Raw genomic sequence first — 19,029 nt, 5'->3', positions numbered from 1 at the left:
GCCTACAACTCTATCTTTCTCTTATCTGCAACTCTCTCTCTCTCTCGCATGTCACTCTATATCGCAACTCTGCTCAGCTTCGGCGAGCGGTAGAGGACGAAACCCATCACCCGAGCTGACTCTATCGAGGTAGGTCGGCTTAAGACTAAATGACCGGCGATGCGGTTGGAGCAGTGGGCCGGACAGGTTTATGCCCACCCCTAGTCGGTTCAACCTAACAAATCGACCAAAACCAACCAGGAAAATGAGGTGCAGTTCAAGTGTAAGCTTTGAGTAAGCAATAGTCAATTATATACCGACCCAACCGACCACATCCCGATGCGGTCAGTAGGTTGGAAACTCAGGCACCCGAGAAGAACCAAACCGCACCGAACTTCCAATACACACAAATGCAGCACCCCACAAAGTCAACTCATTAAAGGGAGAACATGATGGATGGATGAGAATGGCTGCAGCGACGACGGAGGCTATGGTGGAGATCACTGTTTTGGCCGCGACAGAGGCTGTGGTGGAGGGCATTTCCATGTTTTTGGTGAACATGGTGATCATGGGTTGATTTTGATAGGGATTCTAAGGTTGATTTGAGCAATTGTGAGGTGAGTTGGGGGAATTTATTTGGTTGAAGATGGTGGTGGAAGTATTCTGTGCGGAAATACCATTGCAGATTTGCAGAGTCATTGAGCAGTGAGCATTTGCTGTTATTAGAATAACATTAAGCTAATCCCACATCGAAGAAAAAAAAAAACCAAAGTGATTTCCCTTTCCTTTCTTATAAATATGCTCTGGGGCCTTTTCTCCATTACCAATTCTTATAATAATGGCTGGTGTTTGGGCTTTAATCACCATCATGGATAGGTATCACGTGTCACCTATTCATGATGGTGGTAATGATCACCACCACTTTTTTGTGGTGAGCAAAAATAAACTCTTAATATATTAAGTCTTTAAGCCTTATATAAGGTGGGCTTAGAAAATTTATTTTGAAGTTAAGCTTTTAACAAAATAATTAAGTCCAAAACTGAGTACCGAACTGACCCAATCCGATTCAAATGGATTGGATCGGTGTGCGATTTGACTTTCTCACGGGCCAATTTCGGTTGTTCAAAAGCCCATACCCATTATCTCAACTTGGTGGGCGGGTTGGGCCTAAACCCGACTTGTGCCCACCCCTAAATAGAATTACCCTTTTTTTTTCTCTTATACCATTTCATTACCACTTTTTTGTCTAAATCATCAATTTGGTTATTTAACAAAATGAAATTATAAGAATTAAGGGTGTATTCGGTCCGGTTACCGAGCCAAAAAGCCCAAACCGAAGACCAGACCGAACCCTCTCGGTTGGCCCTTTTGTCTACCGGGACCGGGACCGGATTGCCGGTAAACCGGCACTCGGGCGGACCGGCATTTCGGCTCAGCTCGGCTCGGAATGGGCCTTGACCGGTGGTGGGTTGAGCAAGAAGGTGGCGGGCGAGACAAAAGGGCAATTAAAAGAAGCAAAATTAAACCACAAAGATCAAATATTTCCCAAATAACAGAATTTCACATTCAACCCAAACAACAAAATTTCCTAAACATTTCCCAGCACAACGTCGTCCATGGCCAAACCGATCATTGAAGACAGCATTTTCGTGGGTTTTGTGTCGGGTGGGATGGGGAATGGATTTGGGTTTGAGTACCTGCAAATGGGTTGAGACTTGAGAGTTGAGAGAGTGTTTGGAGATTGGGGAAGTAGAGGGGTTGCAGAGGAGAGGAGAAAGAGAGAGAAAGAGAGAGAGAAATAACAGTGGCGGCGCAAATGTGAAAAAGAAGAAGACATTAGTAGGTTAAACACTTACTCTCTTATACATAATATGTGAATTGTATATTAATTTTATTATCTAACATATGTATAAATAAATATATTGGAAGAACAAATGTATAAAAGTTTGTGGTCTGGTGAATAAGGCACTAGCTTTTCCCTTGTGGTCTTGAGGTCGAACCATCACTAGGCCAGATTTCATTTTTTTACTTTTATTTTTAGTTTGTAGAGTTTTAGGCTTTTAGCAATTTAGAGTATTAAAATTTTAATTAAACAAATTAAAAGTTAAAACACATATAAACTAGTTTAATTGAAAACCTAATAATTGTTTAAGCTATTTTGTATATGGTATATTGGTATAGGATATAATAAGCCTTATAAGGTATAAGATTTAAAATTTTTAAAATACACAATAGGGTTTAGGGTTTAGGGTATGGGATATATGAATAGGATATAGGATTTAGTATTTAGTTTATAGTTATATGATATAAATTGTTTAGGATATGAATATATGATATAATAGTAGGGTTTAGGGTATTTTTAATTAGTTTTTATATAGAAATGTATTATATAAATTAAAAAACATAGAAATTATTAATTATAGGGTTTAGGGTTTATAAATTTATATATTTGTTATATAAATTATAGAAATGTATATAAATGTATTATAGAAAGGTATTTTAGGGTATAGAAATGTATAAAAATGTTATATTTAAATTAAATGTTATATATATTCCGTTCGGTTCGGTAAACCGACGGTTTTAGGATCTGAGAACCAGAACCGAACATACCGATTCGGTTGGCAAACCAATATCTTGGTACGGTTCTTTTCCGGTACGGTTATTCTCGGCATCGGTTGGAGCGATTTTGGGTGCGGTCTCGATTTTTCGGTCAAACCAACCCAACCCTAATAATAACACAACACATATGGTGGGCAATGGGTGAATTAGTCTCCCTCTTCCTCTTACCCTATCTAACTCTGAGAATTTCCTCTTGGCTCCTCGATTCACTTCTTAGCTGTGTTACTTCACTTGGTAGACGAAGGTTACGCTTTGATAATTGGGTCAATCTATAGACAACCCCTCCCCCAATTTCTTTTGTCTTTTCATCATTTCTGGTGACGGCCTATAAAAAAGTATCCCATGAGTATATTTTTCTGCCTCAACTTCTACACAAAGTAAGGCTAGATCCTTACACTGATTTCTTTTAACATATGTAAACATATTGTATGGAATTTTTGGTAGACATATTTCTTAATAACAATGAAAAATATTGTGTGTCAATTAATTATGTATATAGAACCTCAATTCACACTCTTATGTAGTTGTGTGATGGTGAGATGAAAGTTGAAGTACAAAGGTTGCTCATAATACTGAAAAACATTTATAGAGGTAAATCATGCGCTAGTCAGAGTTCCCACCGCGAACTTGGCATAGTCAACAAGGAAGAATGACCATATTCCCTTTTTTGGTCTTTTCTCATGCCTTCTCGAACGTCACATTACTAGAATACTCAGTACTTCCTTTCCCATACGTGATCCTTGGGAGATTCCTAGGAATCATCCTCTCCCTCATACCACAATTCTAAAATAACAGCCAGTCACCCATCTCCATGCCTAACACCATAAATTGGACCACTTCACGATTGTACGGCGCCAATCAGATGCATTGCAGTGCAACCTCTTCATCACCCATATGGTCCAACAGACAAGAGTAGTGTTAGATCACATTTGATGCAACATATTTTAGCTAGAAATATTATTATTCTCGGGATCATTCATTACCTTAATCATTATTAAAATAATGTTAGAGAGACTAACTTTTTGACTATATTATCTAATATATAAAATTTACTTACTACATTAATTATTATGACCAATAAATAATTGACACTTGTCAGATAATTTAATTCACTCATGTAGTTTGAAGAGTTAATTACACTTACAACCTTTGAGATTTATTGTCTTTTCATATATACCCTTGGAGTTTTAATAATTACATATACACCCTCTGAGGTTTTAAAACTATTGCATATAACCCCCTACAAGAGAAAAAATAAATAAATAAATAAAAAAGAAAATATTTGTATTAAGGTTGGACCTTATACCTTGAGTAATCTTATTAGGCTATTTAATCCCTTAGTATGCTTTTTTGCATAATTTCTCATCATTTTCGTCTCACTATAGGGGGTTATATGCAACAGTTTTGAAACCTCAGGGAGTGTATGTGTAATTATTGAAACCTCAGGGGTGCATGCGAAAAGACGATAAACCTCAGGGAATAATGCTAAAATTATCAAATTTATTCATCAAATAATGTATTAGTACATATTTCAATGCCATACTTATTAGTAATAAATGAGACCTAAAATTGATCGAGATGAGACTATATCATCTTACTAATAACAAATCTGGTGAGTGTAATAGTACTCATATGGTATATTGAGCATTATTGCGATTATTATGGCGAGTTATTATTACTAATAAATAATCATTTACTATATAAAATAGTGAACTAATGTGATCTTGTTTTAGCAGTTTCTTACTTTCTTGTAGAAACTTTCTTGCGGCATATATGGGAACAATACCATAGAGTCAATTTCTATTGGTCATAATAATAACTCACTCATAAGTATGACCCATACAGTAACCGAATATGCCCAAGAATTCTTTTACTTAGACGACTCGTTTATACCTTTTCCAACTGCCACTTCATCACGCCAAGCATTAAGCATATGCTCTCTAATATTCGACCAATCTTCCTCCCAATAAATATGACATCCCCAAATTCTTCTCCTCCTTCATTACCAAACCTTTCACTCTCTTACTCTCCAATTTTTCTCTTCCCATCAGTCTGAAAATGAAGTTTGGGAAGCGATTGAAGCAGCAAATGCAAGAAACCTTGCCGGGTTGGCGGGACAAGTTCTTGTCGTACAAGGAGTTGAAGAAGCTTGTGCGGCTCATTTCTTCGGCTCCTCCCATGTCGTCGAACAACGGGTCGTTTGATCGGTACGGTAAGGCCGAGGCCGACTTTGTGTACCTGTTGAACAATGAGATCGAGAAGTTCAATGCTTTCTTTATGGAGCAGGAGGAGGATTTCATTATCCGGAATAAGGTATTCTTGTTCTTGGTTAATCTTATAATTGTATATTTATTCTCCAATCCCCAAACAGGGTTTAGTGAGCGTGATCTGCCCGTTCATGTTATTATAAAAACTGTGGAAGAAAAGAGACCAACATTACTTGTTTAACTGACACATACATACCATGAGATTTTTTATTTTTTTTGCCAAGTACATACCATGAGTTTATTGTCTGATTTTGGTTGAGTCAACTGAGTTGACTCGGTTGGAAGGTGGGTATGCTAACCTCACCAAGGTTCCAAAACCAAAGTTGGTATGCTTACAAATTTGGGTCCCACTTTGAACTTTTTACTTTAAAATTAGCTGGAAACAAATCCTAAATTAAAAAAATTTACATTGGGTAGCTTGTGTTTGAATTTTGGAAACATGTCTTAAAAGGATTATAGAATTTTGGAAAAATATAATACACATCTCTAATTCTAGAATTATTTGTATGAAAATTAGAATTTAAGAGTTATTCATAAATATGACGGAAAAGATCAAAAAGCTATTGTGGGTCCTATATTATGGATTCTACGTACTCATGTAAAAGGGTTGAAAAAGACGTTATTGTTTTTTTAAGTCGACACTATCGATACTTCATTTATACTTTATGCACTTTGTGGAACCTAATAATGAAAATTTCATTTCAAAATACTATCTTTTATTTTTTTGAATATTATTCTATCATTGTGAATATATTTTTGATGGTATGCAAGTTACAATCTTTGCACTAGAAGAAGAAAAATGATAAAAATGGTCCTTGTGCAATAAAAACTAATTGCTGACTGCATCATATATATATGTGAATGTAGGAATTACAGCAGAGAGTTCAGAAAGTAATTGATAGATGGGGACCCAATGGGAGTCAGCCTTCAAAGACTATATATGAAGAGGAAGTGGGGAAAATTAGGAAAGACATTGTTGATTTCCATGGCGAAATGGTGCTCTTGGTGAACTACAGCAACATCAACTACACAGGTAGTGCAATATGGATGATGAGGCTAATTAACTCACTCCAACACTTATGCAACAAGCCTTCAATAAATTACAGTCCAGTATCGAGTGTCATTATCATTCCCTCAATTTCAAACTTTTGGGCAAGTTTAGACTTTTCCAATGAAAAAAAAAATTATTAATATTTGACGGGAAATATTAGGGTTGACTGTCCCACGACTAACAGACTAACGTTGATTGATGGGAATCTCACAATAAGCCCTACACATGAGAAAGTATCAAATTAAGTATACAACCATACGTTATACTATGTCATCACGTAATTTATTAAGGGGATCCATATGATTTATGTTATGCGAGTTCTACAAAATTTTAAATTTGAATCTTATGGATTCCATTTAAAATGATTACGTATTGTTTTATAATTGATTTGATGTAACGCATCAATATGATAACATAATTTGACTGTTGTAGATAATACTTTCTCCTCCCACCAATCAATGGTTTAGAGTCACTCCAAGTGTGACGATAAAATTTGTATTTAACATAACCTAAGTAAATTTTTTGCTTACAAAGTTTTACAAGAGACAAATTCATCTAAAAACAGAGCTTGTTTAAGCATTACTGGGATGAGAAATCACATATTTCATGATTGGACATGTATAGTTATAAATTCTTGAGTTTTGTAGGATTGGCTAAGATATTGAAGAAGTATGACAAGAGAACAGGCCGTCTACTGCGGTTGCCATTCATTCAGAAGATTCTGGAGCAGCCCTTCTTCACCACAGACCTCATCTCAAAGCTTGTGAAGGAATGTGAGAACACCATAGATGCAGTGTTCCCTGTACTACTGGAACAAGAAGAAGAAGAAGAAGAGAGAGAAAGACAAGTGAAAGAAGCAATAACAGTGGGTGGAGAAGGAATATTCAGGAACACAGTTGCAGCTCTACTGACCATGCAAGAGATCAGAAGAGGCAGCTCTACTTATAGTCAGTATTCTCTGCCACCTCTCAACTTGACTGCAGACTCTGATCTAATCCAGTTATTCCAACTCCAACCTCCTATACCAATTGTCTAGAAAGTAATAGCAGAATTAAGCAGACAGACTGCAGATTATATAGTTATAAAAATATAGCACAGGAAATGGAAAAGGATGACCACAGGTTTTATGGTTTTTTGGGAGAACATGATATATGCTACTGGGTATGATGACCACAGAATTAATGTGCTAGGTGATTAATTAGTACTTTTATTTTATCAAGATAAGAAATCATTTTGAGTAATTGATAAAGAATTTGATTAATGACTGTTATTTCATAATTGATTGTGGTATCATAGGATCATGTTATCTTATTAAATAATCTGACATTTATGTTGTTAGAGACTAGAGTGAGAATCTGGAATCAATTATTTAAATTGGCAGTTTGTCAACATAATATACAAATTGTTTGACAAAAGAATGCTTTTGTATAACCATATATCTTAATGATCTCACAAGCAATTATTTTGAGACAGAAAATTGAAAGTTACAAGTGTTTTAAGGCATACAGGAAATGCTTAACAATTGGGAAGTCTGGTGGTGAACTCTTGAAACATGAACAAGAAACTTTCAATATTGCTCGAGGGCTGTGTGGCTACTGGGCTGGGTTGTTATTAACTTGTTGGGATGGTGTTGGGGCCTGTTGGAATAAGCTTAAGCAAGCAGGGGATTGTTGAGCCCAAAGAGGCTATGCCCAAAAACTCTTAAGCATTTGGGTCTGATCTTAAGCACTATTTAGAGTCGAGCTGCACCAACAAAATGTGGAAGATTTTGCCAAGGGTGTTGCTATTTGAACCCCATTAACTACTTGGGCAGTACTTATTAATGTTTCAAACACTTAAATTACAAATTTATAATTAACCTTTGCGATTTTGAGCAATTATTACAGAGTTCCCATAAGGTCATAAAGAAAAAACTTCTACATCCTCAGCATACTCACAATAATAAGTGTGGATCCCAAACATTTTTTATAGAAGAAGTCATTCTCTACAATTAGGGGCTACTAAATTAATACGAAAAAAACCCTATTTCCTAACCACATTATACGGTAGATGAGGTTAACTTGTTAACTGTAGTAATTCACATCAGCTGTCACATAATACAGTCAACTAATATGATTAGAAAATATAATATCTTTAGTATGTTTCTTAAGGAGCAGCCTACACGGCTACACCGACAATTGTGGCTGCTCCATCAAGTTCGATCTGCCTGCAAAACCAAGCCAAATTCTGTGAACCAAGAGGACTGCCATCATAGCCAATTCGCAAAGCTTTCGACACAGACAATGAATCAACTTCCTTGCCACAATCAAAGGCATAATGAGCCATGAGAAGAAAAAGAGCCGCTCATCAAGCAACCTTGGGAGAAAGAAGGTACTCTTCAATGATGTCATAGAAAGTATAAAATGATATATACAGGTCTTGGCCTTGGCCTTGATGAACTCATTACTTCCTTCCGATAAAGAAGAGACTGGGTTAGGGATGGCAAAATTCCCCGCCCCCGAAAATCCCCGTGGGGACCCGCCCCGATTAAGCGGGTATGGTAATACCATCTCCATCCCCGCCCCGCCCCGTATACCCGTTTAATAAAAATATTATATTATATAATTATATTTTAATTTATTTTCTTAATTTTTGTTGCATATCTTTAAAATTTAATAGTGTTCTCTTTATAATTTAGTGTTATTGTAATATAATATGATGAATTTTAATGTATTTCATCTATTATATTATATATTTATATTAATTTGATATGTTATTAATATAAAAAATTATTTTTTTGAAAATAATAGGGGCCCCGAATACTCCCGATGGGGACCCGATTACCCGGCGGGGTGGGTATGGTATTGGCAAACCCGCCCCGAACCCGCCCCGTTGCCATCCCTAGACTGGGTGTCATCTATTAGACCAATGGTCATTGACATATATATATATATATATATAAGTGGTATAAGCATATGATAATCAATATTGATTGAAGAGTACTACTACTGAAAGAGCTACAACACATGCATATATATATATATATGCGCACACATATATGTATACCTTTTCTTTTTTGTCTTCCTTCTCTTGATCTGATCCCATTGCCATTGGGAGAGTTTGTTGGTGGGTCTCTTAACCACAAAGCCAGCAGTACTACTGTAGTAGTAGTGCGGCTCAGTTTCCATGTATACAATTAATGTAATAATTTAGTTTGCCACTGATTGATGAATATTCATTTAGGGGTATTTCCACTGGAAACAAAGGAATCAACTCATCAAGACCTTGGAGATTCCTGTTTTGGACTAAAATCAGGAACCATTTTGGCCTATATGCACTCATCAATGTAATTTAGGTTAGATACAAAAAAAAATTAATGGAGTGTTCTGCTCATATGTGCCAATCTTGAATGTAATGTTCCAAAAATATTAGTTAACACATTCCTTAAATCCAAATGGAAAACGGTAACATTTGACGTATTCGGCAGCATCCGAAATTCGCTTTGGAATTTGGATGATACCTCTTTCGCAATTTGGGTTGTTCTGAAGCAGGTTGAGGAGAAAAGTTTGGAAATCTCGCTGGCTAACGAACAAGTTATGGAGACTTCGAATTTGGATTTTCTGCAATACTTGTTTAGATTACAGTCATATATATATTACAAATTCAAGAATTATAAATGTATTGATATATTAAACCTCACATATATTCAATGCGTTATTAATTCATTTCATCCTTTACTCTTATAATATTCTTAGATTTATACTAAAATCAAGTAAAAATAAGTAGATGATAATTCAGTTCTTCACACTTTTTTCTGAACTTGGGACCCTATTCCAAGATTATATTGAATCCTCCATCTAGCCTAATTTAACCTTTACCCACTCACCATCACTGCTTAGGTTAACCTCAAGGGTAAGGAAAATGTTTATTGCCCTAATTATTTTTTTCCAACTTAAGTGACATTAATTCATTTGCAATTGAATAAACATAAGGTAAGTTTAACTGTTAACAAAACCGTATATTTATTTTATAACAGTCACATGACCATTCTGATTTGATTAATTATTTGCAAACACGATCTTTAAATAGTGATCTAAAAAATAAACGATTTCGATACACTGTAAAATGAGATAATTTTAATTGATTAGTATGAGATTAGAACACAAGAGATTACAAGAAGATCCAAAGCCATCTTTTATTTTTAGTTTGTTTTAGGAGAATTTAATATATGTATGTCATAAGTTGGGAAAACAATTGAAGCAAACAATAGGTACTCAACTTTTTGATCTTCCAATTAAATTAATTCTTCTTTTTTTTTTTTTGGAAAAATGAAATTATTGTTTTTGACTTTCCAGCCATTCATTTAAAAAAAAAAAGTGAGTAATAAAGTATTTTGACATAAATTCAATTTAGACACATAATTATATAAGTTATTTCAACGGGGTCCATAAACTTTAAAATATTTCAAATATACACCCGATCTATTATCTAAATTGAAAAATGAATTTATGTACATTGATTCGTTGAGAGATCAGTTAAATGACAGCTTGGCTTTTGCTGACCGGGATTACTTGGCAACGTGGTACTATCTCAGCAAACATTTTCTGCCCAATGAGCGACACGGGCCCACAATTTAATAATAATAGAGAGAGAGAGAGTTTGTGGGCCCGTGTTAGGGGTTAGGTGGACCCGTGTCGCTCATTTCCTGCCAAATGAGCGACATAGGTCCACCTAACCCCTGACACGGGTCCACAAACTCATCATCTCTTTCTCGCTCGTTGAATACAAATGAAGGATTTATATTTGAATTTAGGGGAAAACATGATGTTTTTTGGAGACTAAATGGTCAGGAGTGCGTTTGACAAGCGGGAAGAGGTGATGGGTGTGTGGGCCCATGTCAAGTGGACATGTGTTGCTCATTTGGTGGGAAATGTATGCTGAGTTGGTGCCACGTCGCTAATTAATCCCGATTAGCAAATGTCAAGTTGACATTTAATTGATCTCTCAATAAATTAATGTACGAAATTTTATTTTTCAATTTACATAATAAATCAGGTGTATATTTGAAATATTTGAAAGTTCGTGGACTTCGTTGAAATAGCATATATAGTTATGTATCTAAATTGAATTTATGCCAAGTATTTTGATGTACAACGTGGAGTTAGGCCCAAAACACCGTACATGCCCAACAAACAGTCAAACGTCAAACCCGCCATATCGGTTCTTGCCCGGTCCAAGCAGGTCCGGTTTCAGCAGCGTCGCCATCGTCGCAACATCAGTTCAATTCAATTTCAAAGAAGCACAACCTTCGTCACACCAAAAGAAGAACAACCTTCTACGACGTCGTTTGTGGACCATGTAATTGATCCTCAGACGATTGGCTGAAGAACAAGGACTACCCTCAATCAGGTAAGCGTAATTTTGACCCCTAAGTTTCAGTTATCTCTCTGTTTCTTCCTTAATAGTTCATCTTTATGTTTGGTTATAATTTCTGTTTGCTTGCCGAGAAACTGTTGGAAATGAAAAACCTTCGGGTTTAAAATTTCTGAATACTATGAAATCTTGCTACTCTCTAATGAATCTGACAATCTTTGCTAAAATTTGAACTTGATTTAAAAAATATATATAATGATAAGTGGTGCTTGGTAATTGTCAGTAACTTAGAATTAACAAGTTGGGTCTAGATGGTGTTACAAAATATCCAGTGTAGGTTCTAGCTAGGGTGGTCTTACCATGCTAGAAGGGACAATTCAATGTATCCCAGAATAATGAAACTAGTCCACTGTTGTATTATCTTGCATCCCAAAATTAAGAGGATATTGTGAAGTTCTCAAGTTGTGGTACAACTGCCCCTTTGAGCTGTTTGCAGAAACTTTGTGTTGAAAGGGAATATCATAGATTATTTGAGCATTTGCTTGCAAAATTATACATTGATCCTTAAAAGGGGTTTTTATGCTTGATCTAATTCACATTACCTTCAGAAGTTCAGCATTTAAGGTTATCATATGAACTTCTTTTACCTTATAGGAGTAAACTATATATTCATAGTGTGTGATTTATGAACCCAGAGATCAATAGTTTTCTTAACAGTTTTCCTTGCTTATGTATTTTTGTAGTATTTATTTTTCTTTTAATTTTATGTTCACACGTTTCAGTGTGAAAGCTATAGGCCCTGCTCAAAGTTGTTTGATTGAACTGTGAACCAAGAAATGGCATCTTTAGCTCGATCTCCATTCTTGATGTCTACCAATACTGTTCCCAGAGCCCACTCCCGAATCCTGAAATATTTAAAAACCAAAAACACCTCTCACATTCAGATAAAACATTCCCCTGTTTGCTGCACAAAACTGACTGACTGGCAGCCCTCATCTGCCTCATACGCCCCCACGGACAGTGCTGGTGACAACTTCTTGGATAAAAAACCCACCAACATATTTGAAACCCTTTCTTCAGTTAGCACTGCTGAAGCACCAGAAACCAACAGTGAAAAGCTTACTGATGCAAATAATCAGACAAGAATGGAGCTTCAGTTCCTCAAATGGCCAATGTGGCTTCTGGGCCCTTCTCTTCTCCTCATCACTGGCATGGTACCAACTTTGTGGCTACCAATATCTTCCATATTCCTTGGCCCCAACATAGCCAGCCTGCTTTCCTTGGTCGGACTTGATTGCATATTTAATCTTGGCGCGACCCTTTTTCTTCTCATGGCTGATTCCTGTGCTCGGCCTAAACACCCAGAACAAGGCTGCAAAAGCAAGGCTCCCTTTAGCTACCAGTTTTGGAATATGGTTGCAACTGTGACTGGATTTATCATTCCCCTGATGATGGCTTTTGGATCCCAAAAGGGTTTCCTCCAACCCCAGCTGCCTTTCATCTCATTTGCAGTTCTCTTGGGTCCCTACCTTCTGCTTATTTCAATACAGATTCTGACCGAGATGCTGACTTGGCATTGGCAATCACCGGTTTGGCTGGTGACCCCTGTAGTGTATGAGGGTTACCGTTTGTTGCAGCTTCTGAGGGGATTGAAGCTTGGAACTGAGCTCAATGCACCAGCATGGATGATGCATACAATTAAGGGACTGGTTTCCTGGTGGGTGCTGATTCTTGGTATGCAGCTGATGAGAGTCTCTTGGTTTGCTGGTTTCACTACTAGAACTCGTCAGAAATACCAACCCTCTGCTGATGATTAGTAAAATATACCCTTGGAGGTCGAAGATAATTAAACTGATTCTATCTTTGAATATTGGTTTGTTTTGTAGGTGAAGAAATATGTGGTTTAATCACCCTATTCTTTGCATTGTTCATATAAATGTATGCATATACCTTATATTATGACCTCTGAATATACAAAAGGAATTGTTATGTTATTTATACATCACAGTAATGTATTTCTTTTCCTGTCTGTAATAATGTCCCTTTAAAAGAGGCGAAAGATCATTTTGAGGTAGAAAATTGAATATATAGAGATAGAAGAATATTCTTGTGTGACTTCAAATTATCTTTAGCAATATGACAATCTATACTTTTATGTTTGTAAACAAATAATGTGCTTCATGGGATATTTTTTGTGATTTCATAGTTCAATCGACCTTTTGTGCAGGTTAGCATTCTGATGTACCCAGCTGAAAAGAGCAATTGCAGCATATAATAATAATATTGTTGCTATATTTGAGAAAACTTTTGGGTTTTTGGTACTATAGGCCTGGTTTAGTGCGCAAGATTGGATTGGAAATGTTAACTCACTATTCAAGATTTATATATTGAAGAAAGATATGGAGGCTAATAAGGAAAACAACCATAATCCCATCCACAAGTTCAATTCTCCCATTCTCCTGAATCTCTTGAATAAAAAAAAAAAAATCTTGAATTTGACTTAAATACTAAGTTTGATTTCTCCATCTAAACACATTATTACAGAAAATATTAAAAGTTTCAAACTCTAATTGTTTGTTTCCCAAACCCCCTTAGAAACCAAACATACAAATTGTCCCATTTAATTGCCATAAGAAATTAAGAAAGAAATTTTAGAACGAACATCCTAACTTAAATAAAATCTTTATACACGAAAATTAATAATACCAAAGACACAAATTATTATCTCAATTTTTGTTCATCAAAATTATATGACAACTTTGAATAAATGAGGTTCAAAGTTGCAAAAATTATAAGTACAAGTAAAATTTACGTGGCGAGAAAGTTAAAGAAAATTATATTATTACAACTCAAATAATAACGTTCAAATTGTATATTTTTCCACAATGTTGTAATGTTCTAGCCATAACCATTTGGTCTAATAGTCCTAAGCTCAAATCTTATATCACAGTTGATTAATCAAAAACATAATGTGGATTGCCTTAAGTTGAAATCTCCTCCCTCCAAATATAAAAACAAATTAAAAAATAACTGTAATTAACAAACCGCTTGGTCCAGAAAAAACCGCATGATCTGAAGTCTGAACCGCTGCCAAATCAAAACCCGAGGTGAAAGAGAGACAAGCCAACAGAGTCCCACGTTGTTTGCTTTGCTTTGCATCTCTCTCTCTCTCTCTCTCTCTCTCTCTCTCTCTCTCTCTCCCACTCCCACTTCCCGTCAGTGGAAAACCGCTCATCTCCACCGGAAAACCACCCGGCTATCTCTGCTCCGGCAGTCCTTCTCCGATCGCATCGGATATGAGCACCGGCGAGCTTCTCAGCATCGAACCCCAAGAGCTCCAATTCCCTCGTAACGCTTCCTCCAAATTCCACTCACTTAAATTTTCTCGCTTTACTTTCAGATCCGTGTTTTTGTTTTCTCTGCTTCAACTGTTTCTGATTTTTCTTTTTTTATTTGTTTTAATTCTTTTGATTATCAATAAAAGTTGAATTGAGGAAGCAGATCTCGTGCTCTCTACTACTCTCCAATAAGACTGATGACTATGTGGCTTTCAAGGTACTCATTTTCACTTTTTTATTTGGTGTTCTGGGTTTGTTCAATATTTCCTGCTAGAGATTTGGATTCTTGATTTTTGTGAAATTGGTTGGTTTTTTAGGTAAAGACAACAAATCCCAAAAAGTATTGTGTTAGACCCAACACTGGGCTTGTATCGCCAAGGTCGACATGTGATGTTATAGGTACAAACACTGTGTTTCATGCTTAATCAGTTTTGCGTTATTGCTAATTTTGTGCTTGATTATGATATTCCCTATGTGTTAACATATTATTTTTGTATGTGGGTTTAGTTACAATGCAAGCACAAAAGGAGGCACCATTGGATATGCAATGTAAGGACAAGTTCCTGCTTCAGAGCGTAGTTGCTGGCCCCGGTGCTACCACTGCCAAGGATATCACTCCAGAGATGGTAGTTAGATGACGCTACTATATGGCCTTGTGTATGAGTTTGTAAGGTTTACTTAGCTAAGTATTTGTGCAACTGGGTTTGTGTTTTCTATTTTAGTTCAATAAGGAGTCGGGGCATATTGTCGAAGAGTGTAAATTGAAGGTTGTCTATGTTGCTCCCCCTCGGCCACCATCGCCGGTTCGGGAAGGATCGGAAGAAGGTTCATCGCCCAGGGCTTCAGTGGACAACGGGAGTTCAAATGCTTCCGAATTTAAAGCTGTGAGTACTTGATGGATTGGAAAAAAGAATACAAACAAGGGTTTTTTGTAATTTTTATATTTCCTTTTTATGTTAATAGATTATGTAGTCATGAACTCATGATGCAACTTTGGTTTTAGGCTTCAAGAGCTTTCACCGAGCGACATGAGCCTCAAGATAACTCATCTGAGGTACATTGTCTTATTTTAAACCATGTGGTATATTGAGTGTTGAACTTTTGAGAGTTATATGGTTGCCACTTGCAGTGTGCTTGGAGGATATTATAATTGTTAATTAGTATTGGTTGTTTATGCATTCATGATTCTGTTTATTTATTTAGTACAATTGAACTAATAAAATTCTTCACTCCAGTCAAGATTACATCATATACAAAGTAATAAACATCCATGGTGCATCAAATGGAAATTTGACACCATTAGGAACTAACATCTATAGTTGTTGAACTTCTAACCCCATCCAAGTGTGTGGCCTTTCATGTTTTACCACCCATAGGAGTTTGAACTATTTATGGAACTTACAGTTCCAGAATTTAAAACTGTCTTTGAGCATCACGGAAAAGCATTCTTGAGGATTGGTGTATTCTGTTTCCAAATGGTGACTCTAGGTTGTGCTTGCTTGAGTTTGTCAAAAAGCATGGGTTTCTCATTTGATTTCCTTGTTCATAAAGGCATTATTCCTACAGTTATTGTGAATTGTGAATCCCTCAGTTCAGATTTTGTGGAGCATGGGGCTCCAGTATAGTCTCTAAGCCTTGTATTTGTAATTTGAAAAAATTTCACTTTGGAGTAATGTCATTTTCCCAACACCGTATAGTGAACTTGAGCATTATTTCAACTGAAGTATACATCTCAAGTTTGTCATTTAGAGTCGCTGCTGATAATCATTTTGGATGTTATCAATTACATCCATGTTCATCCTTCTTCCAAGCATTGACATTGTATAATTTTTTAAAGGTGGATGCCCAATCTACAATGTTTCTACTCATGGAATGAACTTGTGGAATTGCTGGAATGTTGATGGTGGCATGTGATAATTAATTTTGTGGGGAATATTTGTAATTTCAGGCAAGGACTCTTATTGTGAGACTGACTGAGGAGAAAAATTCTGCCATTCAGCAAAATAACAGGCTTCAGCAAGAACTGGTAAGGGACTTTGTATTTCAATCATTCTAATTTTCAATTGATATTTATTTGAGGCTCTTATAAAACCTATCTTTTTGGTTTCTTCTTTTTGGGTCTCTCTTTATTGGAACATATCTTGATATGATGTCTTCATAAAGAACTAAAGATTATGAGAAGTTTTCAGGATTTTCAATGTTCGTGAAAATTACTGATTTAACCTAAATGAGCTGTGTTAATAATCATATTGATTTTGTGTGCTGATTACAATCTAGAAAACCTTCACGATGATATGTTAAAGCTACTGCTAAACTTCTCTATGGACATCTGTTGCATTCTTCATCAAATAATGTGTAACCCTAGATGCTAAAAGTTTTGAGAGCACTGGAAATTCACTTTTTTATGTAATATTTTAGCCAGGCTGTTTTGTCAAACCGTATCTGACAGTTTTGATATTTCTTGAAACCAACCATATATGATAACATCACCCTAGTTATTTATTCCACCTGTGCATGTTTAAGCTGTGTTTCAAAGTTGTATATTGTCTACTTACCAGAAATCATCTTGGTAAAGGTGAAGACAAGGTCGTAAGCTTGTGTTATAGATTTCTAATAAAGCATCATCAATGATGTTTGTTGTATTTGTGGGTTAAAATTAGTTTTATAGGGTTGATGAATCTCCCAAAGAAGAGAGAGAAGAATGTTCAAGAAAATTTACTTTGTCAATATGACTCTGGTTTGCATTGTATTTATGAGAATTTACTAAAAGTCTTACCACCTTTGGAAGATACCTGTGTGATTAGGTTCATATTTTACCAATAAAAAACATCTCTCTGCTTTAATCACCTCTGGGGTTTACCAGCTGGAAAATTTGTCCTATGATTTCGTTGCAACTTGCAGCCATCCCCATTAGTTGTTTCCTAAGTATACTCTTTGGAAACTGTGATAGTGTCTTGCATTATGAGGTCCTTTTTATAACATGAATGCCCCTAATTTCAAAATATTTACTACCCAAAAAAAAAACTAAGCCAGCAGGTAGTCACTTGGAACATCTGTAATCTCTATATCATGAACAGGTTCTGGAATGAGAGAGGGGATATGTTGGCAGACTCTGGCAACTATGTGATTGAAGTAAAGCTTATTTAATGACCTTGTTGTAGTTTACATACTGTACTTTTTGAAGTCTTTAATGTATTTGCATTTCCCTATTATGCCTTAATATGCTGCCACTCTTTTCTTTATGTGGTTGTTTCTAGAATAAAAGAAGGGGATGTGCTTAGAAATAATATATTTGAATTTGAAGAATTGCTAATTGTACAGTTACAGCTGTGGTAGATTGCTAGCCCTTCTAGTAATATATACTTGATTATTTTAACCACGTACAATAGGGGGATGGGATTAGAAACAATATATTATACTGTTAAAATTTGTACACTCTTATTGATAAATAGTTTGATATCTGTTTAACCCTGAGTTTGTAGATAAGCGATAAGGTTTCTGTTTGAGAAATTTGTAGCTTTCCAACAAAACTGAAAGATTATCATTTGCAGGATCTTTTGAGGCGTGAGGCCAACAGAAGTGGTGGCGGTATACCATTTATATATGTTGCTCTAGTTGGCTTGATTGGCATTATTTTGGGGTACCTTTTGAAGAAGACATGACCGGTGGAGGCACCACATATTCCTGGGGGATTCCTTTGCTGGGCATATGAAATGTAAAAAAAAAATAAAAAATAAAAAACAGAAGGAAAAAAAAAACCGGAAATTGAATGTGTTATTGATTTGCAGTAACTTTTGTTTATGGAATTACCAATCTGTATTGATGCTAGAGAACATCTGAATTGTGCAACCATTTAGAGGGAGCTTTTGCTCATTGTATTAGCAGTTGTTTGACACCGAGGGAACTTATTTAAATGGGTTTTGTAATTGACAGAGAAGATGAAAGCTTTTCATTGTGTGACCACCTCCTTAAGTACACCCTTTGTTTTTTCTTTCCCCCAATGGAATAATGGTATGGATCAACTTTAGAAGGAGGAGCTGATTCCTATTTAGTTTCCATTCTCATTCATTCCCTACCTTCAACTTTACAGCACATGATGTGATTAGTATTTACTATCCTACTATTAGTTCATTTTCACTTTGTTTTCTTTTGTTTAACTTCCATATCCCTTAACTAACTCACACTAACTCAGTTTCCTGCATATCTGACTCTCTTTATCCTTATTTCTAAATTTCACTTTCATCACATTTCACACCGTGTAACCATCCGAGTGAATTATAAAACCCGGTTAGGTCTTCATTTTTCTACTCTTCTTTGATACAAAGAATCTTTATCAGCTGGAGAAGGGTCCCAAAAACAGTTGCATATTTTCACCTCTTCTAGTCTTCTTTGCCTTTTTTTTTTTTTTTTTGTGTGTGTGTAT

The 19,029-nt window shown here is 35.9% G+C and overlaps 3 protein-coding genes across 3 annotated transcripts; all 3 read left to right on the top strand.

The window, feature by feature from the left end:
* The first annotated feature begins 4,592 nt into the window (after window positions 1–4,592).
* Window positions 4,593–7,247, top strand: SPX3 (SPX domain protein 3). The gene is made up of 3 exons (XM_086236777.1): window positions 4,593–4,911; window positions 5,733–5,898; window positions 6,564–7,247. The coding sequence occupies exons 1-3, from the start codon at window positions 4,657–4,659 to the stop codon at window positions 6,950–6,952; spliced, it is 810 nt and encodes a 269-aa protein (XP_086092903.1). The 5' UTR covers window positions 4,593–4,656; the 3' UTR covers window positions 6,953–7,247.
* Window positions 7,248–11,138: 3,891 nt separating this feature from the next.
* On the top strand, window positions 11,139–13,390 carry LOC147290849 (cytochrome P450 family protein). Its single transcript, XM_086237453.1, has 2 exons — window positions 11,139–11,304; window positions 12,051–13,390. Exon 2 carries the CDS (start codon window positions 12,105–12,107, stop codon window positions 13,083–13,085), a length of 981 nt encoding a protein of 326 aa, XP_086093579.1. The 5' UTR covers window positions 11,139–11,304; window positions 12,051–12,104; the 3' UTR covers window positions 13,086–13,390.
* Window positions 13,391–14,474: 1,084 nt separating this feature from the next.
* PVA12 (plant VAP homolog 12) lies at window positions 14,475–18,569 on the top strand. Its single transcript, XM_086236643.1, has 8 exons — window positions 14,475–14,616; window positions 14,753–14,823; window positions 14,924–15,005; window positions 15,114–15,232; window positions 15,329–15,490; window positions 15,610–15,660; window positions 16,555–16,632; window positions 18,158–18,569. Exons 1-8 carry the CDS (start codon window positions 14,565–14,567, stop codon window positions 18,266–18,268), a joined length of 726 nt encoding a protein of 241 aa, XP_086092769.1. The 5' UTR covers window positions 14,475–14,564; the 3' UTR covers window positions 18,269–18,569.
* The last annotated feature ends 460 nt before the right edge of the window (window positions 18,570–19,029 follow it).

The sequence above is a fragment of the Dryas octopetala genome, chromosome 3 (genome assembly GCF_963921425.1).
Source record: "Dryas octopetala chromosome 3, drDryOcto1.1, whole genome shotgun sequence".
Classification (NCBI taxonomy): Eukaryota; Viridiplantae; Streptophyta; class Magnoliopsida; order Rosales; family Rosaceae; genus Dryas; species Dryas octopetala.
The sequence above is the reverse complement of the archived record's forward strand: the minus strand, read 5'-3'. Positions and strand labels throughout refer to the sequence as shown.